Genomic DNA, 27,632 nt, shown 5'->3' with positions numbered 1-27,632 from the left:
CCTCTCCTCTCTTTCCCAAGAGAGTAGAGCTCTTCTAATGTCTAGTGGGTTATTTTATTTTTGTTTTAAAAGATTTATTTATTTATTTGAAAGAGAGAGAGAGAGACTGACTCTCCAAATGGGTACAATGGCAGGAGCTGGGCTGATCTGAAGCCAGGAGCTTCTTCCGGGTCTCCATGTGGGTGCAGGGCCCCAAGTACTTGGGCCACCTTCTGTTGCTTTCCTAGGTACATTAGCAGGAAGCTGGATTGGAAGTAGAACAGCTAGGACTTGAACCAGCACCCATATGGGATGCAGTGCTGCAGGTAGTAGCTCTACCACTACCAACACAATGAAGGCCTCTCTAATGGGTAATTTTAAAGCAGGAAGTAGACATGCACTGATCTACCTTTCCTGCATGAAGCTTGCCTGCATGAAGCACATATTCTCCTCTGTTCCTTCAGGCCCTACCTTTGACAGAGGCAGGTCCTTAAGAGTCCTAAGTGAAGAAAATGCTTTAAGGAGATTTGAGATCAATAGTGGAAAGTCCAGTATGATGAAGACAAAGAATGAGTTCTGCATTGGCAACATAAAGGTCACTGATAACTCTGAGAAGAATGCTTTTGGTGTTTTAGTTGGAGAAGAGATGCAGAATATACTGGGCTAAAGTATTATTGAGAGATAAGGAAGCAGAAGCAGAGCACAAGCAGTTCTTTGCTGTGATAAGGAGCATTCAGGGATTGGAGGGGAAGTGTATCGAGGGAGATCATTCTTTTTCCTTCCTTTCTTTTTTTTTTTTTTTTAAGATTTATTTTATTCGGCCGGCGCCGCGGCTCACTAGGCTAATCCTCCACCTAGCGGCGCCGGCACACCGGGTTCTAGTCCCGGTGGGGGGGCCGGATTCTGTCCCGGTTGCCCCTCTTCCAGGCCAGCCCTCTGCTGTGGCCAGGGAGTGCAGTGGAGGATGGCCCAGGTGCTTGGGCCCTGCACCCCATGGGAGACCAGGAAAAGCACCTGGCTCCTGGCTCCTGCCATCGGATCAGCGCGGTGCGCCGGCCACAGCGCGCCGGCCGCGGCGGCCATTGGAGGGTGAACCAACGGCAAAGGAAGACCTTTCTCTCTGTCTCTCTCTCTCACTGTCCACTCTGCCTGTCAAAAAAAAAAAAAAAAAAAAAAAGATTTATTTTATTCATTTGAAAGGCAGAGAGAGGAGACAGAAAGATCTTCCTTCCTCTGGTTCACTCCCCAGGTGGCCGCAAAGGTTGGGCCTGGGCCAGACCAAAGCCAGGAGCCAGGAACTTCATAGAGGTCTCCCACATGGGTGCAGAGGCCCAAGAACTTGGGCCATCTTCCACTGCTTTGGCAGGGAGCTAGCATTGCAGGTGGTAGCTTTACCTGCTATGCCACAATATCAGCCTCAGTCTTTCATTTTTTAAAAATTTATCTATTGTTTTCAGTTGCGATGCTGATGGAAAAAAATGGTAGAAAAGAGGACACAGAAGCAGAGAAAAATGACCACAGAGTGGGATTAACTGCAGGAGTGATGTCCTTGAGGAGGACTGGGATGGATGCACTCTCTATCACAAGTAGAAAAGTTGTCCCTTTTTAGGAGCAAAAATTATTCTATTGTAAGAGGAGGGGATTCAGAGAAAAAGCAGTACATATATTATCATAGAAATTTGATGAAAAAGCAGAATTTTCATATTAATATTTGATAAAGTAGACTTAGAGCAAAGAAAATTACTAGAGACAAAGGACATTACATAATGATTAAAGGATCAATCCACCAGGAGGATGTAACGATCCTTAAAGTACACATATCAAACAGAGCCTCAAAATACATGAAGCAAAACTAATAGAGCTGAAAGGAGAAGCATAAATCCACAATTATAGCTGGAAACTCAATACCTACCTCCTTATAAATGACAGAACTACTAGACAGAAAATCAGCAAGAACATAAAAGATCTGAACAGCACACTCAACCCAACAGGCTCTAATTCACATAAATAGTGCAGTTCACCTGACAACGGCATAATACACAATTTTCTCAATTGCCTGTAGAATATTCATCAAGATAGAGATATCCAGGCCATAAAACAAACCTCAAGAAATTTAAAAGAATTGAAATCATATACAGTGTTCTCTGACCATAATGAAACAAATTAGAAATCAGTAACAGAAAAAATTAGAGCATTCTCATCAAATATCTTGGAGCAGACATTTGGCACACTGGATTAAGACATCATTTGGGGGGCTGGCGCTGTGACCTAGTAGGTAAAGTTGCTGCCTGTGACACTAGCATCCCATTTGGGCATTGATTTGGGTTCTGGCTGCTCCACTTCTGATCCAGCTCCCTGTTAATGGCTTGGGAAAAGCAGCAGAAATGGCCCAGGTGTTTGGGCCTTTGCATCCACATGGAAGATCTAAAAGAAACTCCTGGCTCCTGGTACCAGTCTGGCCCAGCACTGGCAGTTGTGGCCATCTAGGGGGTAAACCAATAAATGGAAACTCTCTATAACTCTTTCAAAATAATTTTTTTTAAAAAAAAGATCTCACTTGGGATGCCTCCACCCCACATGAGGGGGCCTGGGTTTGAATCCCAGCTCCAATTCCAATTCTAGTTTCCTGCTAATCTACACCCTGAGAGGCAGCAGATAGATGATAGCTCTAGTACTTGAGTCCTGGGATACTCAGATTTGGTTCTGTGCTCCTAGCTTGGACCTGGCCTAGCCAAAGTGGGCATTTGTGGGGGAGATTCAGCAGATGGAAGATCTTTTTCCTTTTTAAACAAAATTTTAAAAATTTAAAATCCTCCCTTTTTTTTTTTTTTTTTTTGACAAATGAGGCAAAGTCCAAAGAGGGAATAAAATGAAGGCATGAAATTCAACCACTAAACAAGTATTATTGAGTACAGCCTGTAAGCTAAATATCGTTTTAAACCCTGGACCTATGGGAGGAGACCCAACAGAGAACAAAGTCTGCTCTTATGAACTTTAAATGGCAGAGGCAGGAGATGGGAAGACAACATAAACAATATGAAATGTCAGGTGTAACAAGTGCTAAGGAGGATAAGAGAGTAAAGATTGACTGTAGGAAGAACTGTGTTACAGTGGGCGATCAGGAAAGGACTCTCTTGTGAGTTGACATCTGAACAGAAACAGAACTCATGTGAGAAAGTAAGCATGTGAATTTCTGAGGGAAGAACAACCTTGGCAGAATAAACAAGAAGTGCAAAAGGCGGGGGGGGGCATCCCAATCTGTGAGCCTGGTTGAGTCCCAGCTCTGCTCCCAATCCCAGCTTCCAGGTAACGTACACCCTAAGAGGCAGCAATAGTTGGGTCCTACCATCTGCTTGGTAGGGCCTAGATAAGAGTTCTGGGCTCCTGGCTTCAACCTGGCCTGCCTGGTTGTGGCAGGCATTTAGAGAATGAACCAGTAGATCACAGATATGTGTCTGTGTTTCTGCCTTTCAAATTTAAAAAAAAAAAAAAAAGGTGCAAAAACCTGAGGTTGAATTGTATTTGGCATATTCAAAGAAACACGTGAAGAAGGATGACAGAGAACGTAGATGAGTAGATGAAATTTAAAAAGGCAGCAGATATCCGAGGTTACAGGTGGAACTGAAAGGCAAATCACTTAAGAAATGGCAGAGTCTAGACTTTTCTTTCTTTTTTTTTTTTTTAATAAACGATACGTGAGGAGCCTCTGGAAAGCTCTGAGCAGCAGTGTCTGCCTATGTTTTAAATGGATCACTCTAGATATCATGTGGAAAATACACTAGTCTAAGAGGCAAGGTAGGAAGCAAGCCAATTAGCATACTGCAATAAAGTAGGTGATGGAGACTATGAATAGGAATGGTTGCAATAAACATAGTGAAAATGGTCAAATTCATGATGTATTCTGAAAAAAAAGTAGAACGTATTAATGAAATGGATGTGAACTGATCTAAGAGAAAAAGTGGATCCAGGGATGACTCCAAGGTGTCTGGCTTATACAACAGGTATAATACAGTTACCAACTAAGCTAGGGAAGACAAGAGAAGAAGCAAGTTGAGGTGGAGTATATGGGGGTGCTGGTAAGTAAACCAAGTCTTCAGTTTGGGACATACTAAATTTTTTCTTCCAATTCTTTAATTTTGTAAAAATCTCAAGCCTACAGAGAAACTATCAGAATTGTACAATGAACATGCATATTCTATACCTAGATTCATTAATTACTGTTTATCAAATTTAACTTTTTCTGTTGCTAAACCAAGTCCCCTCAAATACTTAATATGTACCTCTTAAGAAAATCACATTCTTCCTCATAACCAAATTACAATGAGCTTGCTCATAAATTTAACAAGAGTAAAAATACTCTTCTATAATACAAACTATTGTACTTTCCCTGAATAAGGAGTCAATCAAGGATGAACATGTTAAGTGTGGAATGCCTATTAAACATACATGTCGCTATGTCAAGAGGAAAGTAGAGAGGCCGGCATTGTGGCACAGTAAGTGGGTTAAGTTGCTTCCTGAGACACCAGCATCCCATATGAGCACTGGTTCGAGTCCCAGCTGTTCTGCTTCCAATTCAGCTCCCTGTTTATGCATCTGGGAAAGCAATGGAAGATGGCCCAAATGCTTGGGCCCCTGTACCCCAGGTGGGAGATCCAGGTAAAGCTCTTGGCTTTGGCCTGATCCAGTCCTGGCTGTTGCTGCCATTTGGGGAGTGAACCAGCAGATGGAAAATCTCTTTTTCTCTCTCCCTCAATGTAACTGCCTTTCAAATAAATAAATAAAACCTTAAAAATAAAAATAATAAATAAAAGAGGAAAATACAACATGTTTCTGGGATTCAGGGGTAAGGCTGGATTTTATAACATATTTTATAGTGAACGAGTAAATTACCAGGGAAATCTAATTGGACTGGGGGATCTATTTGAGGTTGATGATTCTAAACACAAAATGAAATCAATCATCCTTTGTAATTTTTCCTCTAGCGATATTCAGCTCAGTGGGTGTTGATACACTAAAAATACAAAGTTGAGTTTACTGATGGCTAAGCAAGTAGACTAGAGGGCTAAAGAGGCAAAGAAGTTGGTGATATTTATAACAAAATAATTATAACAATAGAGCATGGATTCTACTCTGGGTAAGAAAGGGAGACAGAAGGAGATAAACACTGTTCCGAAAGTCTGTGATTAGGGGTGGGCATTTGACACAGCAGTTAAGTCATTGCTTGGAACACCTACATCCCATAGGGGAATGCCTGGTTTGATTCCCAGCTTCTCTGCTTCTGATCCAGCTTCCAGCTAGTGTGCATCCTGGGAGGCAACAGATGATACTCAAGGGCTTGGGTCCCTGCCACATAGTGAGCTGCATCTCCAGAATCTGTTAAAAGGTAATACTATTTGCAATTTTGTTTGTTTTAAAGATTTATTAATTTATTTGAAAGGCAGAGATACAGAGGGAAAGGAAGAGAGCGAGAATCTTCCAATCTTCCATCCACTGGTTCACTCCCAAACAGCCAAAACAGCCAGGGCTATGACAGGCCAAAGTCATGAGCCAAGAGCTTCACCCAGGTCTCCCATGTGGGTACAGGGACCCAAGTACTTGGGCCATCTTCTGTTGCTTTCCTAGGTGCATTAGCAGGGAGCTGGATTGGATATGGCACATCCAGGAATAGAACCAGCACTCATATGGGATGCTGGTGCTGCAGGTGGTGGCTTAACCCACTGAGTCACAGTGTTGGCCCTTAAAATTCTGTTTTCTTGAAGACCTCGTATGAAGCTGTCTTTCTCCTACTACTCACAAGGTTAACGTCCTACTTTATAAGATTATAACTCCAGTGAACTAAAACTTTAAAGTACCCTTTTGAGATTTTTGGAATAGTTTATATCTTCAGATATCTTCAATGCAATGCCTCCAAGCAGAGCTCATAAATTAATAAACAGAGAAAGAAAACAGCATCCTAACAAATTAAGCAGCAGCTATACAGTTAAAAAAGACACTTAAAAGAGAATAGACTTGCTTAGTTGGTTTTGTTAATAAAAAGAAAAAAAGAATAGCACCAATTGCTTAACTTCCTACTCTTTTCCCCTCATCCTACTCTACTGCAAATAATACTAGCTACGCAACCCTACTTAAGATTGTCAGACAAACATGGTAGGCAAAGGATATAATAATAATAAAAAAAAGATTTATTTTATTTATTTGAAAGACAGTTACAGAGAGAGGTAAAGAGAGAGGTCTTCCATCCACCAGTTCACTCCTCAGATGGCCGCAATGGCCATAGCTGCACCGATCCAAAGCCAGGAGCCAGGAGCTTCTTCCAGGTCTCCCACGTAGGTGCAGAAGCCTAAGGACTTGGGCCATCTTCTACTGCTTTCCCAGGCCATAGCAGAGAGCTGGACTGGAAGAGGAGCAGCCGGGACTAGAACCAGCGCACGTATGGGATGCTGGCGCTTCAGGCCAGGGTGTTAACCTGCTGCGCCACAGCGCTGATCCCAAGGATATGATGCTCAATTGTTTGTTCTATGACTTGACTGTGCTAGACTCCTCATTTTTGGATGCTAGGCTTGCTCTGACTACAAAAAGTCATCCGAGTTTAACCTGTGTTTTAAATTATCATTTAAATAAGTAACGTTTGAAACAGGCATTGTAGCCCAGGGGGTTAAGCCATGGCTTGGGAGGCCAGCATGAGTGTATGGGATCTAGTCTGACTTCTGCCTCTGATCCAGCCTCCTTTTGATGCACACCTTGAGAGGCAGCAGATAGTGGCTCAGGTACATGGGAAATGTGGATGGAGCTCCTGGCTCCGGGTTTTGGCCTGGCCCAGCTCCAGCTGTTTTGAGCATTTGGGAAGTAAACCAGTGGATACAAGATCTCTGTCACTCTGCCTTTTAAATAAATAAAAACAAATAAATAAACTTTTAAAAATGTAAGTAAGGGCTGGCGCTGTGGCGCAGTGGGTTAACGTCCTGGCCTGAAGCGCCGGCATCCCATATAGGTGCCAGTTCGAGACCCAGCTGCTCCACTTTCCATCCAGCTCTCTGCTATGGCCTGGGAAAGCAGTCGAAGATGGCCCAAATCCGTGGGCCCCCACGCCCACGTGGGAGACCCAGAAGAGGCTCCTGGCTTCGGATCGGCGCAGCTCTGGCCATTGTGGCCAATTGGAGAGTGAACCATCGGATGGAAGACCTTCTTTCCCCTCCCTACTGCCTCTCCACTCTCTGTGTGTAACTCTGACTTTCAAATAAATAAATAAATCTTTAAAAAAAAAAAAAAAGTAAGTAAGCCTTTAACTGTAGCAGTTCTTATACTAAGAAGTGGCTTTTCTGTTAAGTTGCAGGAGTTGTCAACCTATGGCCAACAAGCCAAATCCAAAAGCTTAAAAGTGAAACACACTCAAGCTCATTTGCTTACTATCTATGACTGCCTTCACGCTGGAAGAGAACAAAAAAGTTGTGACAGAAACTGCATGGCCTGCAAAAAGTAAATATTAACTATCTGGTCCTCATAGAAAGTTCGCTGACTTTCAGCTGACTGAAGCAATCCTCTTCCTCGCTGTATAAAAGATCCTTTTTACTCCACCTATTTTTCAGGGCTTCCTTGCCAACACTGTTCTACCTTTTTGTTCCAATGTACAGAACTATTTGCTGTTCCCCTACATAGCTATGCTCTTAATTCAAAACCTCTGTTTGCTACTCCTCTCCTTGCAAAAGCACTGCAAATGGTCCTACTTTAGTTAAAATAATTTCTTTAGGGGGCCAGCATTGTACAGGAGTTTAAGCCATGGCATGTGATTTCAACATCCTATATCAGAGTGCCAATTCCAGTCCTGGCTGTTTGGCTTCCCATCCAGTTCCCCGCTAACATGTCTGGGAAGGTAGCGGAAGATGGCCCAAGTACTTGGGCCCCTGGAACCCATGTGGAGACCTAGATGGAGCTCCTGACTTTGGCCTAGACTACACCTGGATTTTGTAGCCAATTGGGGAGTGAACCAGCAGATGGGAGAGCTTTCTCTCTCTTGCTCTTCCTTTCAAATAAAGGAATAACTAAATCTTTTAAAACTTTTTTAGAAAAACAAAACAAATAACCTCCCCAAACTCCAAGTTATCCCCTGCAGTTAGTCTTTGATTACACCCACTCCTTTGTTGGACAGCATGCTTTTACTACATATCTTGTAACTTTAAAAATTCTTTACAATTATTGATTTAAGAGGCAAAAACAGAGAGCAAATTCCCACCCTTGGCTCAGTATCCAAAGGTCTGCAGAGAAGGCTTGGCCGCACAGAAGCCAGGAGCCAAGGACTTAATCCAGGTCTCCCAGGTAAATGCCAGGAACCTCATTACTCGAGCCATCCCCTGCTGCATCCCAGGGATTTCATTAGCAGGAAGTTGGGATCAAGAGTGGGAGGAGGGTATGGAAGGAAGTCAGGTACTCCTAAGCAGGATGCGTCGGTCATCTTACCTGGCATTTTAAGCCCTAGGCCAACCGTCAGGAGCGCTGCAATTCCCACAGCAGCCTCCCTTCCTTAGTGACAGCTGTGTCTTGTTTCTTACTCCTACTCCTTAACCAGTGATTGATACACAATAAGCGCTGTACACTTAAGTGTTCCATTCCTGAATCAATTCTTATTTTTAAAGATTTATTTATTTATTTGACAGGCAGAGTTCCAGAGGGAGAGGGAGAGGGAGAGATCTTTCATTCACTGGTTAACTCCCCAAGAGGCTGCCACTGGCCAGAGCTGGGCCAGGCTGAAGCCCGGAGCTTCTTCTGGGTCTCCCACCAGGGTGCAGGGGCCCAAGGGCCTGGGCCATCTTCTGCTGCTTTCCCAGGCGCATTAGCAGGGAGCTGGCTGGGCAGTTGAGCAGCCTGGTCTCCAACCGGCGCCCATAAGGGATACGGGTGTCACAGGCTGTGACTTAACCCCTTGCGTGGCAATGCCCTGAATGAATTATTGCAGGGCGTCAACCGGCTGCTGTGGCTCCAGAGATACTGGAAATGTATCCTGGGATATCGAGGGCTGGATGCCACAGGCAGAGGTATGTGGACCACACGGAGACGGTGGCGCAACCCATTCAAATACCGGCAGTGCCGGAAAAGCTTCCGTAAACGCTCCAACTGGTGACCTCTTCCCTTTCCTAGCTTCTCCTGAATAGTTTGCCATCTCTGACGGATATTAATTGGATACAGGTTTCAGACCATAATCCTTGATAATTGGGACCTCATATTTTACACAAATCTGGGAACGAACGTAGTAAACCCTGCACCACTGCTCGGACCTCCCGGAAGGCTCCCAGCTCCGAAGCAGCCAACTCGTGGGGCGCGGCGAGGGTGCGGCTAGCGGGCGCCCCGTCCCTGGTCCGTCCCTGTCCGGCCAGTCCCAGAGCGGACGCTGCCCAGGCCGCGCCGCCCCGACCCAGCGGCCCTGTTCTCTTCTCCCACGTTCCCATCCCGACAGCTCTCACCTCGGTCCCGGACTCAGACCGATGGAAGTCACTACACATCGCCCCGAAGGCTCAGCGCGCGAGGCACTCAACTTTCCCGCCACCAACGCCATTGACCAACAGCTAGAGGACCGAAGCCAGTCAGACCAGGCCACCCGCTGCCCCGCGGCGCGTGCGCACTGCGCCCGGCCGGCGCCGGCGAGGAGGGAGCATGCGCACTAGAGCCGTGTCGTCAGACTTCGGCGTCGCGCGCCGGGCTGTCTTCCGTCTCCTTGGAGACCGAGCGTCCTGTACTCCGATTCCTTTTTGTTGGGTGAAAATAACAGCATATACTTAACTTTTTCCCCATGTACTTAACAGATTTTAATTTTTAAAGTTACGTTTACTTAGCAGTGAGGCTCTTTTCTCCAAGCTGGGATGGAAAGCCGTGTCTGATTGTGTGATTAGTCCTTGGAAAAGATAAAGGAACACGAAATTAAAAGAATTCTGAAAATATATGAAACCTTCAGCTTTTCCAAGTCCTTTTCACAGATAGAATAATTCTATTACTGTTGTGTCTATTCATTGATACATATTTTGTATATCTAATATAAAAAATTAAGATATGTTAGCATATATTTGTAATATGTGAGAGAAAATATTTGCCATATACCAAATTTGGATTACGTTCTGGGCATATGACATGCCTAAATAGTTTACAAACTATTAAGTTATTTACTGAAATGTGTTTTAAAAACTCACTTTCAACAGCTGTTCATTACTTGGCTAAAACTGAGGCTGGCACTCTTCCAATTCTCTTGCAGCTGTGTAAGAAATAATGATTATAATACGAGTTAATATTTACAGTGCTTAGTATATGCCAAGGACTCTTCCAAGGGCTTTACATTTAATAACCGTCCAGTCCTATAAGGTGGGTACAATTATCCCCATTTTATAGATAAAGAAACTGAGTCATGATGTTGGCTTATATTGCTTTGTTGACCAGCTTGTAGTGGGTTGATAACAATAATGGCAAACAGGAAATGAAGACCAGGTGTTCAGAGAGGCCCTTAAAGAAGCTTGACTGTGAGGGAAAGAGATAATATCTAGCAAAAACATACAGGAGCTAAGAAGGATGATTTTTTTTAAGAAAGCAAAGACAATGGCATATTTAAATGCAAACAGGAGAGAGTTTGTAGAGTCTTAACGGTTAAATATATGATCTGAAAAGCGTTATTTGATGGAGTTGGGATCTGAAGAAGAAAGTTCTAGGAATCGGATTTTTTTTTTAGATAAGGGCCAGGATCTCTTCAGCTGTGACCATAGACAACTAGTCAAGAACAGGTGCAGATAAATTTGGTGATTAGTGTAAAAAGGTTCAGAAAGTTTTAGTCTGAGGGCTTAGGTTTTTTTTTTTTTTTTTAAGATTTATTTATTTATTTGAAAGGCAGAGTTACACAGGGAGAGAGAGGTCTTCCATCCGCTGGTTCACTCTCCAGTTAGCCACAACAGCTGGAGCTGGCCGATCCAGAGTCAGGAGCTTCTTCCAGGTCTCCCACACAGGTGCAGGGGCCCAAGGACTTGGGCCATCTTCTATTGCTTTCCCAGGCCATAGCAGAGAGCTGGATCAGAAGTGGAGGCACTGTAGGCTGCAGCTTTACCCACTGCACCACAGCGCCAGTCCTGAGGGCTTATGTTGAGAAAGAGTGATGTTCAGAGTCCTGAGTTAGATTTCTCTTGGGAAAATGAAGATGCCTAATCAAGTAAAGTACCTATACGATTGTTACCCTTTTCATAGGTTTTGGTTAAAAAAAAATCTTCCTCAGAAACTGTTCTTGATCTATTTTAGTATACAGAGAGGGGTGATAGAATTAAACTACTATACTGGCATAGAGTATGACGATAACTTTGACTATGTGTTTTCCTGTGGTCCTCTCTATAATCACGGTTAATGCTCAGTGTATGTTAAAGCTATTCAGTGCATAGAGTTTTTCTCTCCGACTGCATTATAGTTTTCTTGAATTCCAAGACAAGTTTTCTGAGCACACTAGGGATTTTGGTGTCACATTTTCCTAGAATTTTAAATCCAGTTTTTTCTTTTACCACAATGCAAGTTATTGAACCACTCTGAACGGTACTGTGATGACTAAATAAAATAATGTACTTTAAAAATCAGTGAAGAGTCTAGCACAAAAATATTGATTCCTTTCCTAACCTCCCTATCTCTCTTAGGTCATCAATTAACTTGGTGCCAGAGACACAATAAATACTCAGTATATAGCTACTGTTCATGATGATAGCAGTAATTAAGGCCTGATTAAGGCATGAGCTGTCTGGCAGTTGTCCATGGTAGTAGACCATAAAAGATGCTAAAAACTCTTCTACATACTGAACAATTGTAGAGCTATCAAATGGAAAAAAAAAATTTTTATTGGAACTCTGTTCTATTGTAACCTTTTTTCCCCTTATAGACTGTAAGTCATGTAGTTTAAAAAAATTTTTTTTTAACTGAGGTGGGCATTGTGAGTTAAGCTGCTGCGTCCGACTCTCTCATCCTGTATTGGAGTGCCAATTCGAGTTCTGGCTGTTTAACTCCGTATCCAGCTTCCTGCTAATCTACCTGGGAAGGCAGCTGATGATGACCCAAGTACTTGAGTTCCTGCCACTCATGTGGGAGACCCAGATGGAGTTCCAGGCTCCTGGCTTTAGCCTGGCCCTGCTCCAGCTGTTGTAGGCATTTGAAAACTTAACCAATACGTGAAAGATCTCAATCTCTGTCTCTCCCTCAGTTTCTCTCATTCTGCCTTTTCAAGTAAATAAATATATATAAATATTTAAATTTTAAAGTTTGTTTGTTAATTCCCCAAATGCCTGCAATGGCCAGGGGTGGGTCAGACTGAAGTCAGGAGCCAGGAACTCAATCCAAGTCTCCAACATGGGTGGTAGGGACATTACCACTAGCGGTATCTCCTGCTGCCTCCCAGGGTATGCAGTAGGAAAAGAATTAGAAGCTGAGCTGAGACTGAAACCCAGGCTCTCTGACAGGGGACACGAACATCCCAAGCAGTGTCTTAACCACCATGCCAAATGCCTCCCCACGTTGCAAGTCTTTTCAAGCGAAAGATAAGGCACTGGGGAAGAGAGATGAGAGACACCAGCAAAGACCTGCTTGAGCAGCGCAGGTACCTGACACCACATGAGGGTTAGCAGATTGTGATAGAAATAAGATGAACAAGCTGGTGTCTTTTCACTGATAACAGCCAACTCTACTCAGCCTCCTCCCTACCCTCCCGCACCAAGATGGGGGATTCTGAATCTCTAACAATGTACAAATATTTAAAATAGAACCTTTTGAAGAGGTGCTAAATTAATTTGTTTTCTTTGAGCGAATCCACAAATCTTAATCCAACTCTGATTATAATGTTGATATTGATGAATTGGGCAATAGTTCCTTTTGAACTGAGATCCTGGATTTCCTATGAAGCTTACTTTTTTTTTTTTATTCTCCAGGTTGTCAGAATTATTTGTATAATGAAAAGTCATGGAAAATATACATAATTTCTCTCTTAGGAGTCAAATCATGCTTATTGTCCATTATAAAAGGTTAGAGTTCCTCTCCTGCCGGCGCCGTGGCTCAATAGGCTAATCCTCCACCTTGCGGCGCCGGCACACCGGGTTCTAGTCCCGGTCGGGGCGCCGGATTCTGTCCCGGTTGCCCCTCTTCCAGGCCAGCTCTCTGCTATGGCCAGGGAGTGCAGTGGAGGATAGCCCAGGTGCTTGGGCCCTGCACCCCATGGGAGACCAGGAAAAGCACCTGGATCCTGGCTCCTGCCATCGGATCAGCACGGTGCGCCGGCTGCAGCGGCGGCCATTGGAGGGTGAACCAACGGCAAAGGAAGACCTTTCTCTCTCTGTCTCTCTCTCTCACTGTCCACTCTGCCTGTCAAAAAAAAAAAAAAAAAAAAAAAAAAAAGAGTTCCTCTCCTGTAACATGGCCCACTCCATGTGTAGGTATTGCCTGGCCCTCTTTTTTCACTGTCTTGAGCTTATTCAGGCTAGGATAATCATCACAAAAAAGTGCCAATATTCTGGCTACTGCTGTTGCTTTGAGTAATAAAGTTCTGTCTCTGACTGGACTCTGGCATGTTCTGCCAGAATCTGTGAAATTGTGGTAGACCTACAACTTGCAAGAAGGGTAAAATCTTTGACTCTTGGCCGGCGCCGCAGCTTAACAGGCTAATCCTCTGCCTAGCGGCGCCGGCACACCGGGTTCTAGTCCCGGTCGGGGCGCCGGATTCTGTCCCGGTTGCCCCTCTTCCAGGCCAGCTCTCTGCTATGGCCCGGGAGTGCAGTGGAGGATGGTCCAAGTGCTTGGGCCCTGCACCCCATGGGAGACCAGGAGAAGCACCTGGTTCCTGACTTCGGATCAGCGCGGTGTGCCGGCCTCAGCGTGCTGGCCGCGGTGGCCATTGGAGGGTGAACCAACGGCAAAGGAAGACCTTTCTCTCTGTCTCTCTCTTTCTCTCACTGTCCACTCTGCCTGTCAAAAAAAAAAAAAATCTTTGACTCTTTACAGTTCTTGACAACTTCTACTAAATAATCTGTAACAGGATAAACATTTTTTTAAGATATATTTATTTGTTTGAAAGGCAGAGTTAACAGAGATATGTCTTCCATCCTCTGGTTTACTCCCCAAATGGCTGCAACAGCTGGAACTAGGCCAATCTAAAGCCAGGAGCCAGGAGTTTCTTCCAGGTCTCCCATGCGGGTGCAGGCCATCTTCTACTGCTTTCCCAGGCCATAGCAGAGAGCTGGATCGAAAGTGGAGCAGCTGGGATGCCAACCAGTTGCCCATATGGCATGCCAGTGCTACAGGCAAAGGCTTAAGCTCATATGCCACAGTGCCAGCCCCTAAATAAACACTTTTGTATGAGCAAAGCAGAGGCTTAGGGCAGTGGGAATGTAACCGTAGTTAAGAAAGGCAAGAGGGGCCAGCGCTGGAAGCAATGGAAGATGGCCCAAGTGCTTGGGACCCTGCACCCTTGTGGAAAACCCAGATGAAGCTCCTGGCTCCTATCTTCAGCCTGGCCTAGCCCTGGCCTTTACAACCATTTGAGGAATAAACCAGCAGATGGAAGAGCTCTCTCTCTCTCTCTCTCTCTCTCTCTCTGTCTCGCCCCCCATCTCTCTAACTCTGCCTTTCAAATAAATAAAAATAAAATTTTTAAAAAGGTGAGCATTTTCTGAAATGAAAAAGCTTCTTGCGAAGATGCATGTTTTTGTATCCATATTTTTTTTTTTTCAGAGGCAGAGTGGACAGTGAGAGAAAGACAGAGAGAAAGGTCTTCCTTTTGCCGTTGGTTCACACTCCAATGGCCGCTGCTGCCGGCGCATCGCGCTGATCCAAAGCCAGGAGCCAGGTGCTTTTCCTGGTCTCCTGTGCAGGTGCAGGGCCCAAGGACTTGGGCCATCCTCCACTGCACTCCCGGGCCACAGCAGAGAGCTGGCCTGGAAGAGGGGCAACCGGGACAGAATCCGGCGCCCCGACCGGGACTAGAACCCGGTGTGCCGGCGCCACAAGGCGGAGGATTAGCCTATGGAGCCACGGCGCTGGCCGTATCCATATATTTTCTAGTTTTCTTTAAAAAGCTGAGGGAATGGGGCTGGTGCTGCGGCAGAGTGGGTAAAGCTGCTGCCTACAGTGCTGGCATCTCATATGGGTGCTGGTTCTAGTCCTGGCTGCTTCACTTCCCATCCAGTTCTCTATGGCCTGGGAAAGCAGTGGAAGATGGCCCAAGTCCTTGGGCTCCTGCACCTGCTTGGGAGACCCGGAAGAGGCTCCTGGCTTCGGATCAGTGCAGCTCCTGCTGTTGTGCTGTCTGGGGAGTGAACCAGCAGATGGAAGAACCCCTCTCTTCTCTAACCTCTGCCTCTCTGTAACTCTGCCTTTCAAATAAAATAAATAAATCTTAAAAAAAAAAAAAAAAAAAAAAACTGAGGGAATAACATGACTTATTGAATATTTCTTTTTTTTTTTAATTTATTTCTTCATGATGTGATTTAAGTTACTCATTGCATAAATTAGAATGTTTTGGGGTTGCAATCAGAAAACCAAACTCTTATTTAAATAATAATTGGTATTTGTGGGGACGCATAACTGAAAGTGCAAGAGGAAGACAAGTTTGAAGATTAGTTTAATTGAAAGGTTCAATTAGGCAAATGTACCTAGTTTTCTTCCCCTCTCTGTAGACTCCTATTCTCAACCTAGGTCCCTATAGTGTGTGCACACCTGAAACATTAATAACAAGCAGGGAATGAATTTGGGCTGGGTAGCTTAAGCCTGAGCTATGTGTTCCACTTCTAGACCCGGCAGTAGAGGTACTTGCTTTGAAAGCATATAGGTAATGGGGCTGGTACTGTGGCTCAGCAGGTTAAGCCATGACCTGCAGCACTGTTGTGGTATATGGGTGTTGGTTCGTCTGCCAGCTGTTCCACTTCCTATCCAGCTCCCTGGTAACGCACTAGGAAAGCAGAAGATGGTCCAAGTGCCTGGGCCCCAGCACCCACATGGGAGATGTGGATGAAGCTCCTGGTTCCTGGCTTCAGCCTGGCCCAGTCCCGGCCGTTGCTGCCACTTGGGGAGTGAACCAGGGAATGGATATCTCTCTCTCTCTCACTCGCCCACTCTGCCTCTCCCTCTCTTTCTGTAACTCTGCCTTTCAAATAATTTAATTTTTTGAAGTATATAGGCGCTGTGAAAAAGGTATGGATAACAGTAATGACAACAATAATAAAATCTAAATGGTTAGCAAGAGAAGTGGGTGGTGGATGCTGGGTAGGACAAGCTATTTTCACTACATCCTCCACCATGAAGACACATATATCCAAAATCACATCTGTAGGTCACCCATCTCTTCCATTCTACTCACTTCAATTCAAAGAGAAGCTTACATACAACAAACCAGGATTTGAGAAAGAAGGCTTTGCAATGAAATAGGCACTCCAGGCTAAATGAGTTTCTGAGTCCTTGCAATGTTCCTAATGAAGACTACCTGTCAGATTAACTAGTTTGGTTCATTAACCACACACCTGTTTGTTTTAGCCATCTTGTACGACATGGTTTTGAAATTACTCCCATAATTTGCATCGCTTATTATGTAAAAGATGTTTTAGGCACTCATATACTGCTGGTAGAAATGGAAATATAGAATCTTTGTGGAGGGGAATTTGGTAATTTCCAACAAATGATACAATCATTAATTTTTTACTGAGCTAGCCTACATCCAGGGAATTACCTTGATGTCATACTTTCTTTTTTATTTTTATGTTTTGACAGGCGGAGTGGACAATGAGAGAGAGAGAGACAAAGAGAAAGGTCTTCCTTTTACCGCTGGTTCACCCTCCAATGGCTGCCGTGTCTGGAGTACTGCACTGATCCAAAGCCAGGAGCCGCGTACTTCCCCTGGTCTCCCATGCAGGTGCAGGGCCCAGGGATCTGGGCCATCCTCCACTGCACTCCTGGGCCACAGCAGAGAGCTGGCCTGGAAGAGGGGCAACCGGGACAGAATCCGGCGCCCTGACCAGGACTAGAACCTGGTGTGCCAGCGCCGCTAGGTGGAGGATTAGCCTAGTGAGCCGCGGCGCCGGCCCATACTTTCTTTTTTTTAAAAAATTATTTATTTGGGCCAGTGCCGCGGCTCACTAGGTTAATCCTCCGCCTAGCGGCGCCGGCACACCGGGTTCTAGTCCCAGTTGGGGCGCCGGATTCTGTCCCGGTTGCCCCTCTTCCAGGCCAGCTCTCTGCTGTGGCCAGGGAGTGCAGTGGAGGATGGCCCAGGTGCTTGGACCCTGCACCCCATGGGAGACCAGGAAAAGCACCTGGCTCCTGGCTCCTGCCATCGGATCAGCGCGATGTGCCGGCCGCAGCGCGCTGGCCGCGGCGGCCATTGGGGGGTGAACCAACGGCAAAGGAAGACCTTTCTCTCTGTCTCTCTCTCACTGTCCACTCTGCCTGTCAAAAAAAAAATTTTTTTTTAAAAATTATTTATTTGAACAGCATGATTACACAGAGAGAGAGACAGAGAGAGCATCCATCCACTAGTTCACTCCCCAAATGGCCACAACAGCCAGGACTGGGCCAGACCAAAGCCAAGAGCTTCTTCCAGATCTCCCATGTGGGGGGAGGGGCCCAAAGACTTGGGTCATCTGCTGCTGCTTTCCCAGGCACATTAGTAGGGAGGTGGAACGGGAGTGGAGCAGCTAGAACTCAAACTGGCACCCATATGGGATGTTGGTGTCACAGGCAGTGACCTCAGAGGTTGTGGGGAGCAACTCGGACTAGACTGTTACTGGAATTAAGAGTTATTCTATGCATCTGCTCTCCCACAATATGGCGCTGGGAGAGGAGGAAACAGCTTCTACACAGCTGCCTCCAGTTCAACCAATAAACTGCAGGAACTGATCCTGCTCCTGATTGGAGGAGAGCAGCGTACTCGGCGTGTGGGTAGCAGAGTTGGGATTGGTGGAAGAGGACTATAAAGGAGGAGAGAGACAACATGCACCAGGAACATCTACCTGAAGGAACACCTGAGCAGCCCCCGAGAGAGCTGGCCGGCGGTGTGCCGCTCCCCCGTGGAAGTGGGGAAAGTGGCAGGGGGAACCGCCCTTCCACGGAGGTGGAAGGGACGGTAGCCAACCCGGGAAGAACCAGCAGCAAACCCGGGAAGGGCCGAGCAGACAAAAGAACAGCACAGGGTCCTGTGTCGTTCCTCCACGAAGACGGGGAGCGACAAGAGGTCATACTCTCAACATTGCAAACACATATGCAAAAAATATATATGCTGTAGCATTATTTGTAATTGTAAAATATTGGAAATGACCTAAATGTGCATACATAGAAGAATGGTTGAATAAAAAAAAAATCACTGCCACATAATGGAGCACTATGAAGCACTAATAAAGAATAAAGACAGGGTGTTCGCTTCGCCAGCACATATACTATAATTGGAATGATACAGAGAAGATTAGCATGGCCCCTGCGCAAGGATGACATGCAAATTCATGAAGCGTTCCATATTAAAAAAATAATAATAATAAAGAAGGCTGGCGCTCTGGTGCAGCGGGTTAAACCCAGGCGTGAAGCACCGGCATCCCAAATGGACGCCGGTTTGAGACCCGGCTGCTCCACTTCCAATCCAGCTCTCTGCTATGGCCTAGGAAAGCAGTAGAAGATGGCCCGAGTCCTTGGGCCCCTGCACCGGCGTGGGAGACCCAGAAGAAGCTCCTGGCTCCTGGCTTAGGACTGGTGCAGCTCAGGCCGTTGCAGCCAATTGGGAAGTGAACCAGCGGATGGAAGACCCTTCTCTCTCTCTCTGTCTCTTCTCTCTTTGTGTAACTCTGACTTTCAAATAAATAATCTTAAAAAAAAAATAAAGAATAAAGAAGATTTCTAGGCATTTATGTGAGGTGATTCCAGGACATAATGTTGAGTAAAAGAGCAAGTGGAAGAAGTATCTGTTAGCTTTCAAGTGAGAAGGAACAAGGAATAAGAAAATACATGTTTCTATTCATTTGGACAAAAAAGAAACACAGGAAGAAACTAATGATATTGGTTATCTACAGAAGACAGAAGAATACAATCCGAAAGGATGGGGAATGAACCCCAGGTGGCCACAGCAGAATCTTCTTCCAGCTCTCTTGCGTGGTTGGCAGGGCCCAAGCACTTGGGCCATCTTTTGCTGCTTTATCAGGCCATTAGGGAGCTGGATCGGAGGTGGAGCAGCAGGGACATAAACCAATGCCCATATGGACCGCCTGTGTTGCAGGTGTAGCCACTATGCTACAATTACAGCTCCTTCATGAAGGTTTAATTTAAAAATATTTGTTAAGTATAAAGTTTGCTAGCATGTTGAAGAATTTCAAAAATTATGCATTTGGTGTGGAGCTAAATGCTGCTTGGGATACCCACATCCCAGATTTGAGTGCCTGGTTTGGGTCCTGACTTTCACTTCTGATCCAGATTCCTGTTAGTATCTTGGGAAGAAAAGATGATGGCTTAAGTGGCTGGATCACTACCACTCATCTGAGAGTCCTGGACTGGGTTCCAGGCTCCTGGCTTTGGCCTGGCCCAGCCCTGGCTGTAGCAGGCATTTTGGAAATGAACCAGTAGATGGGAGATCTGTCTCTCTGCCTTTCAGATAAAAGGAAAAAAAAAACTTTTAAAAATTAAGAAAAAAGATGGAGATTGAAAATAGGGTAAAAGAGAAGAAATGAGGCATGTTTCTCTAAGTGAAACTTTATTTTTAGTAGTTCTGATTTTTACAGCCATGTTCATGTTTCACATATAAAAAAAAAATCAGCAAAGATGGGAGAAGTCTATAAGAGAAAACAACAGTCTAACAAATCCTGAAAGAGAAGGGTAGGGAAATAACCTAAGTATCTTTGAAACAGATTCTCTTCATGTTCTAAGACTAAAGACAAAAGGAGCTATAAATGAATATTATACCATGGTAGGCAGATTTGTTTCTTCATAGTGGTATTGTGTTAGCAATTTGGTTACTGATTTTTATTATATTGTAAAATCAAGCATTTAGGTAAATATATTACAGATAACAAAAGCCAGATTTTTCAGAGAAGTTAAAATAAGACTGGAATAAACCATGTGCTGTTGGATTAGAATTGGATGTATCAGTGTCAGCTGATAGTTGTTAGTATATACAAATACTTAAGGATAGAACTAGATATGAAACTGTAGTTCCTTTCTGTGTCCCACAAGAGGGTCTAGAAGCAATAATGCATTGTGAACACCTAATATTCAGCTCTTGGTTTCTGAATACCATTCTCCAAGGAAAAGAACTATGGCTTCTTGAAAAAATTCTAGGGCAGGAAAAATGCAAGATCAGGTTGAAAAAGTAAGAAAGTAGCTCCAAAATAATGAAGATATTATAAAAGTTCACAGAATTCAGACAGCTTGCCACTTGCCAGATCTGGAACAGTCAGAGCATCAAAGTAAGTAACGATGCTTGTAGATTATAATGCATAAAATGAAATAAAAATCCATGCTGTCATACTGATATAAATAGAAAAAAATGAATAAATTAAAGAATGGAGGGAAGGAACTTTTTTTTTTTTTTTAAGATTTATGTGAAAGGTGGAGTTACAGAGAGTGAGAAAGAGTTCTTCCATTTGCTGGTTCACTCCCCAAATGGCAGTAACAGGGGCCATCACTGTGGTGTAGCAGGTAAAGATGCCACCTGCAGTGCCAGCATCCTGTATGGGCACTGGTTCAAGTCCTGGCTGCTCCACTTCCAATCCAGCTCTCTGCTAATGGTCTGGGAAAGCAGTAGAAGATGGCCTAAGTGCTTGGACTCCTTCACCCACATGGGAGACCCAGAAGAAGCTCCTGGCTCCTTGCTTTGGATTGGCCCAGCTCCAGTGCTGCCGCCATTTGGGGAGTGAACCAGTGGATGAAGATCTTTCTCTCCATCTCCCTCTCTCCATCTGTAACTCTGCATCTCAAATAAATAAATATATATTTAAAAAATAAAAATAAAAAATAGATAATGCAGTCTTTTTTTAAGATTTATTCATCTTGGGGTCGGCACGATGGTGTAGCCAGTAAAGCTGCTGCCTGCAGCGCCAGCTTCCCATGTGGGCACTGGTTCAAGTCCCAGCTGCTCTACTTCCTATCCAGCTCTCTGCTATGGCCTGAGAAAGCAGTAGAAGATGGCCCAAGTCCTTGGGTCCATACAACCATGTGGGAGACCCAGAAGAAGCTCCTGGCTCCTGGCTTCAGATTGGCCAGCTCAGGCCATTGCAGCCATTTGGGGAGTAAACCAGCCAATAGAAGATCCCTCTCTGCCTCTGCCTCTGCCTCTGCCTCTGCCTCTGCCTCTGCCTCTGCCTCTCAAATACATACATAAATAAAATCTTAAAAAAAAAAAAAAAGGCAGAATGACAGAGAGGGAGAGATTGAGCAAGATCTTCTACTTCCTGGTTCATGCTCTAAATACCTGCAAAAGCCAAAGTTGGTCCAAGCCCAAACCAGGAACTCCATGTGAATGGCAGGAACCCAAGTACTTGAGTCAACAGCTTCTGCCTCTCAGGCCGCTTTGTCAGGAAGTTGAATTGGGAGTGGAGGTAGGACTTGATCCTAGGCACGCCAGTATGGGACACAGGCATCCCAAGCAGCAGCTTAACCCACTGCCACAATACCTCAGTCCCCTAGAGATCTTCAGATCATACTCTGAGAGGCATTGGTTTAGTACTTACTGAAATTACATTTTTTTTTCTGATAACAGTTCTTTAAACTAGGTTTAAAATTCATTTTAATAGAATTATTATTTAATAGTTATGTTTCAAAATGTATGCATGAGTGTTTATATGAAGATTGAGTACTAAAACCTATGCTTCATAACTAAATATGTGGGAAAAAATATTTCCAAACCATCTATCTGACAAAGGATTAATATCCTGAATATATCAGCAACTTAAACTCAACAACAAAAGAAACAACCAATCCAGTTCAGAAATGGGCAAAGAATTTCAAAAGATGGTTCTCAAAATAAGAAATACAAATGGGCAACAAATATGTGAAAAAATGCTCAGTATCACTAGCCATCAGGAAAATGCAAATCAAAACCTCAATGAGATATCACCTCACCCATGTTAGAATGGCTAAAATCCAACAGTAACAAATACTGGTGAGAATATGGACAAAAGAACACTTACACACTGTTGCTGGGAATGTAAATTGGTGCAATCACTGTGGAAACAGTGAGGAGATTTATTTAAAAACTAGAAATAGACTTTCCATGTAATCCGGCAATCCCACTACTGGGTATATACCCAAAGACTTGAACACAGCACATCAAAGAGATACCTGCACCACCACGTTTATAGCAGCACTGTGCACAACAGCCAAAATTTGAAATCAACCCAAATGTCCATCATCAGATGGATGGGTAAAGAAAATGTGGTATATTCACACAATGGAATATTATTCAGCTATAAAAAAGAATAAAATTCTGCCATTTGCAGCAAAATGGACACATCTGGAGAATATGCTGAGTGAAATAAGCTGGACCCAGAAATAAGCTGGACTCTCTTATATGTGGGAGATAAAATTTAAAAAACAAACAAAAAAGAAATGTCTGTGTATGTCAGTATTACAGCAAATAGTTTTGTAAAACTTTGTTTTATACCTTTGTCAAATCAATGATTAAGAATGTTATACTTCTAGTTTTAATTATTTGTGATTACTTTAAAATATACTGTATATGGGTGAAATGGTCATTTTTCCATTCAATTGTTTTTAGCGATTGTCTATATTCCCACTAAACTAGGGTCTTTTGGCTGGCGCCACAGCTCAATAGGCTAATCCTTTGCCTGTGGCGCCGGCACACCGGGTTCTAGTCCCGGTAGGGGCGCTGGATTCTGTCCCGGTTGCCCCTCTTCCAGTCCAGCTCTCTGCTGTGGCCCAAGTCCTTGGGCCCTGCACCTGCATGGGAGACCAGGAGAAGCACCTGGTTCCTGGCTTCGGATCAGCGTGATGTGCCGGCCGCCGCCGCGGCGGCCATCAGAGGGTGAACCAACAGCAAAAGGAAGACCTTTCTCTCTGTCTCTTTCTCACTGTCCACTCTGCCTGTCAAAAATAAAAAAAAATAATAAAAAATAAAAATAAATAAAAAAATAAACTAGGGTCTTTTTACTTGTTAAGCTTCTTACTTGATGAAGTATTAAGCCCTTTTACTGTAATGTAAATTTTTTTTTTTTTTGCCAGGCAGAGTTAGACAGTGAGAGCGAGAGAGAGACAGAGAGAAAGGTCTTCCTTCTGTTTGTTCACCCCTCAAATGGCTGCTATGGCCGGCGCACTGCCCTGATCCGAAGCCAGGAGCCAGGTGCTTCCTCCTGGTCTCCCATGTGGGTGCAGGGCCCAAGCACTTGGGCCATCTTCCACTGCCTTCCCAGGCCACAGCAGAGAGCTGGGCTGGAAGAGGAGAACCCGGGACAGCATCCGGCACCCTGACTGGGACTAGAACCCGGTGTGCCGGCGCCGCAGGCGGAGGATTAGCCTAGTGAGCCATGGTGCCAGCCTGTAATGTAAATTTAAAATATGGCATCTCCAAAAAAAGCAGAGAGGGAAAAGGAAGGAGGTAGAAGGAAGAGGACAGAAGAAGGAATAGAGGATAAAGAAAAAAAATCTAAATATGTACTTTTCCTCCATGTAGGCATGATAATCATTTTAATAAAAGAGGAGGAATAGCTAACAGAAAAGAACAATCTCTTACAAAGATCTGATGACTCCAAAGGTAGAGTATTTTGGGCTTCTACTCAAATTGAGGTGCACTTGTTACTGGTCATAGTTACTGAGAAACCTGGAAGGAATAAAGGACTCTACTGGTGTATTTAAGGCCCTGTGTGAGAAACTGAAAATGCATCAGAAGAGAGGCAGGTTTTAGTCCAGGCCACTGCGGATGTTAGGCAGGAAGGTCAGAAGCAACACCTACTCACAATAATTCATGGAACAGAGTCTGAGAGGATCCTTACCACTACAAGGCTGATATGGCCAACTAGAGAAGTGGTGCTGAAAGTGAACTTTGAACATATGGATTTGGAAATTATTTTAAAAGCCACTACACACTGGGAATATAAAGTTCCTGGTGTGAATTAAGGTATGTCTTGGTTCAAAGAACCACATGTATTGAAAAAGAAAGGTGAAACCCGTGTTTTGTCAAAAGCATGTGCTCCCAGATAAAAGTACACACACACCAGTAGACAAGATGATGGGGATGGTACTTGGAAGAGCAGAAATGGGGGAGGGAGATATATGGTAGGGAGAGTAGACCACAGATGCCAGAACCCATGGAGAAAATCAGTCATGTTTCCTCAACATGAGATACAAACCACGCAAACCAGCGCAGGAAACGTAGAGGACTGTTCACTGTGGGAGGTCAGAGCTTCATCTCCCTCCTTTATGCGCTTGGTTGGAAAGTAAATTGTTCAAAGGAATGTTAGAGGAACTGCTACTTAAAGCTTAATTATGAGTGAGTGGAAAGATGGCAGTGGAAAATGACCATTTTATCTTAGAGGAAACATAGGGTCCATTCAGATATGTCCTAGACCTAAGAATAGTAGAATTTCAGAGAAGGGAAAAATAGCTAAAACCATATGGGTAGATAATTTAAAAGGAAATAAGGCCAAGGGAAGATAAGTCTCTAAAAATGAGCAAGGTCTTTATATCATGTAGTTGTCCTACAAGTGATATATTTTGATAAAACCAACCATTCATATTTTGTGAATAAAATGAAAAATAAGAGCTGATTGACAAAATAGGTTAATATTGTCAAACCCATCTTTCTAGAAAGTTTAAAAAAGTACAATTAATATCCTTAGATCCTTCAATTCCCCTCTAAGGATCTGCCTGTCAGAAACATAGCACAAATACATGAAGAGGTATGTGTGTGCTAGGATGTCTACTGGATCTTTGTAGCAGAAAAAAAAAATACAAATTTCATGGCCGGCGCTGTGGCTCACTCGGCTAATCCTCTGCCTGTGGCGCCAGCACCCCAGGTTCTAGTCCCGGTTGGGGCACCAGGTGATGGGTACTAGTTCCGGTTGCTCCTCTTCCAGTCCAGCTCTCTGCTGTGTCCCAGGAAGGCACTGGAGGATGGCCCAAGTGCTTGGACCCTGCACCCACATGGGAGACCAGGAGGAAGCACCTGGCTCCTGGCTTCGGATAGGCGCAGCGTGCTGGCCATAGCAGCCATTTGAGGGGTGAATGAACAGAAGGAAGGCCTTTCTCTCTGTCTCTGTCTCTCTCTCTCTCTGTCTCTCTCTCTCTCTCTGTATAACTCTGCCTGGCAAAAAAATAAAAAATTAAAAAATTTAAAAAAATACAAATTTCTGTAAATGGATGATTGGCATAATAACTTACAGTGATCCCATGCAACGGAACAATATATAGAACGCATGGTAGGAGGTATATCTGTATATGGATATGAAAAAATATGGACAGGGCCAGTGTTACTGCACAGTTCACTGAACCACCACTTGTGATGTTGTCATCCCATGTGGGAGTGCCAGTTTGAGTCTGAGCTACTCTACTTCCAATCCAACTTTCTGCTAAAGTGCTTGGAGAGGCAGCAAATGATAGCCCAAACATTTGGGTCCCTACCACCAATGGGGGAGACCAAGGTGCAGTTCCTGGCTCCTGGATTTGGCCTGGCTCAGCACTGTAGGCATTTGGGGTGTGAACTAACAGAGGGATGGAAGATCTCTCTCTGTCCCCCCCACAATAACTCTGTCTTTCAAATAAGTAAATAAATCATATATATAACATGTATGTATATAAAATAACATCAAAAAGCCAGAGGCAGCGCATTCTGTGGTCAGAGGACATGGGACCTGTAACTGTAGCACTGTGATCACACCCTTGTGGTGCCTAAAGGGGCAGAAGGGAGCACAGTGCCCTGGGGAGCCTGCAGCAGACACCAGCACCGGGCAGGCGGAGGGAGGTAAGACACAGGTCCTGGCAGCTTCTCAAGCCCAGTTGTAAGCTCTACTGAATCTGAGCCTCAGCTTTAAGCTACATGAGCCAGGTCAACTTGAGTTCGCTTTTCTTTCATGTTTAAGTAAAAAAAGAAAAAAAGGTTTTATTTGCAATTGACAAATATTTATGGAGCACAGGATGATGTTTCAATACATATATACAATGAGAAAAAACCCTCTTTTGGGGGCCGGCGCTGTGACACAGCGGATTAAAGTCCTGGCCTGGAGTGCCAGCATCCTATGTGGGCACCAGTTCGAGTCCTGGCTGCTCCACTTCTGATCCAGCTCCCTGCTAGTATGCTCGGGAAAGTAGCAGAGGGTGGCCCAAGACCTTGCACTCCTGTTCCCACATGGGAGACCGACAAGAAGCTCTTTGCTCCTGGCTTTGGATCAGCTCAGCTCCAGCCTTTGCGACCATTTGGGGAGTGAACCAACAAATGGAAGACCTCACTCTCTCTGTCTTTACCTCTCTCTGTAACTCTTGTCTTTCAAATAAATAATTTTTTTAAAAAAGAAAAAAATATGGGATGCTGGCATTGCAGGCAGCAGCTTAACCCACTAAGCTACAACAGAGATCCCAAGAGAAAAAAATCTTACCCAACACACACACACTCGTGTACACATCTACACTGCCCTTGTCCTTTTTATTTGGCTGCAATGTCTAACCTGGACCGAAGAAGAGAAAGGATACGAGTTGTATCAAGGTGTTTCAAGTCTCTTATTTTCATGCTTAGCTACTTAGTGGTAGTCTTTTGGGACAGTGATTTCTTGGATATCCACTGTGATACTAGGATATACTTCTATATTTGGGTTTTCGTTCATGGTTCCCAGCTCACAGCTTCTGTAATCCTTGTTATTTCCCACATGCATAGGGCAATAAGACTATCTTTTGTTCATCTGTTTAGTCGTTTTGTCCTTGCCTCCTGAAGCAGCTCCGGAACGGCTTCAGGGCCATAAAGGTGAAATTCCATTTTTTGTTATTTACTGACTACATGGGAAATACACACAAAATGATCCTGGACACATGTAGTGCTGAAATGTAAGAGAGTGCTTTCAACAAGTCTTCACATTGATGGAAGTATGTCAAAGCTGCACAAGAGATAGCTGAAAGCGCTCCGAATGGCCAAAGCTGGAGCAATCGGAACACTAACCCAAAGTATAAAATAAATATCCATGATTTCGTACTGATATAAATAAGTAATTGAGTAAGGTAAAAAATGGAGGAGATGAGACTAATTTCTCATGTAGAAAGCTTCCAAATAATTTATGTAGACACTCTGCTCTCAAGGTTGAACATAACTCTTTACTCCCTGATTGAGGGGCGCTCACAGGAACTTCCTTCTGAAAAGTACAGAACTGAAAGAAAGGGGAAAACCAGGTAGGTTTATAGGGGAGATAGCTAACAAACACTGCCTTAGCCAGGTCATGAACAGTGACAAATCATGTTGACAATAGGTTCCCTTCATACGATACCGTGAGAAAGGCACTTTCCCTCTGTGTCTTCTTCCCCCAAACCCGTAACACCAGTGTAAGGAAAAAATCAGCCATGTTCTAATTGATATCCTATGAAACATCTGACCAGCAATCCTCAAAGCTCTCAAGGTCAGAGTCAGCATTTTGTTAGTGGTAAGGATGTTGTGTGGATGCCTGCATCCCTTATTGGAAGGCCTGGGTTCAAGTCCCATCTCTGCT

At 44.3% G+C, this 27,632-nt stretch overlaps 1 protein-coding gene, 1 long non-coding RNA gene and 1 other non-coding gene across 5 annotated transcripts in view; 2 read left to right on the top strand and 1 right to left on the bottom strand.

Annotated features, from left to right (window-relative positions):
• The window catches only part of XRCC2 (X-ray repair cross complementing 2), a 36,674-nt gene extending 27,060 nt beyond the window's left edge, over nt 1–9,614 (bottom strand). Inside the window, exon 1 of one of the 2 annotated variants that reach the window (XM_008263926.4) lies at nt 9,435–9,614. In XM_008263926.4, coding sequence (XP_008262148.3) covers nt 9,435–9,473 — 39 coding nt within the window. In that variant the 5' untranslated portion in view covers nt 9,474–9,614. The remainder of the gene's footprint in view (nt 1–9,434) is intronic. The other variant, XM_070077297.1, reaches the window with a different exon arrangement.
• A 132-nt stretch (nt 9,615–9,746) lies between these two features.
• The window catches only part of LOC138850496 (uncharacterized), a 35,165-nt gene continuing 17,279 nt past the window's right edge, over nt 9,747–27,632 (top strand). The window contains exon 1 of one of the 2 annotated variants that reach the window (XR_011390308.1): nt 9,747–10,323. This is a non-coding gene — a long non-coding RNA (uncharacterized lncRNA). Of the gene's footprint in view, nt 10,324–23,340; nt 23,702–27,632 lie in introns of those variants that run through there. The other variant, XR_011390309.1, reaches the window with a different exon arrangement.
• LOC138850756 (U6 spliceosomal RNA) lies at nt 18,366–18,472 on the top strand. The gene has a single exon (XR_011390936.1). It is a non-coding gene; the product is annotated as a U6 spliceosomal RNA (small nuclear RNA).

This window comes from Oryctolagus cuniculus, chromosome 7, assembly GCF_964237555.1.
Source record: "Oryctolagus cuniculus chromosome 7, mOryCun1.1, whole genome shotgun sequence".
Classification (NCBI taxonomy): domain Eukaryota; kingdom Metazoa; phylum Chordata; class Mammalia; order Lagomorpha; family Leporidae; genus Oryctolagus; species Oryctolagus cuniculus.
This window is presented reverse-complemented; position numbering and strand designations above follow the sequence as displayed.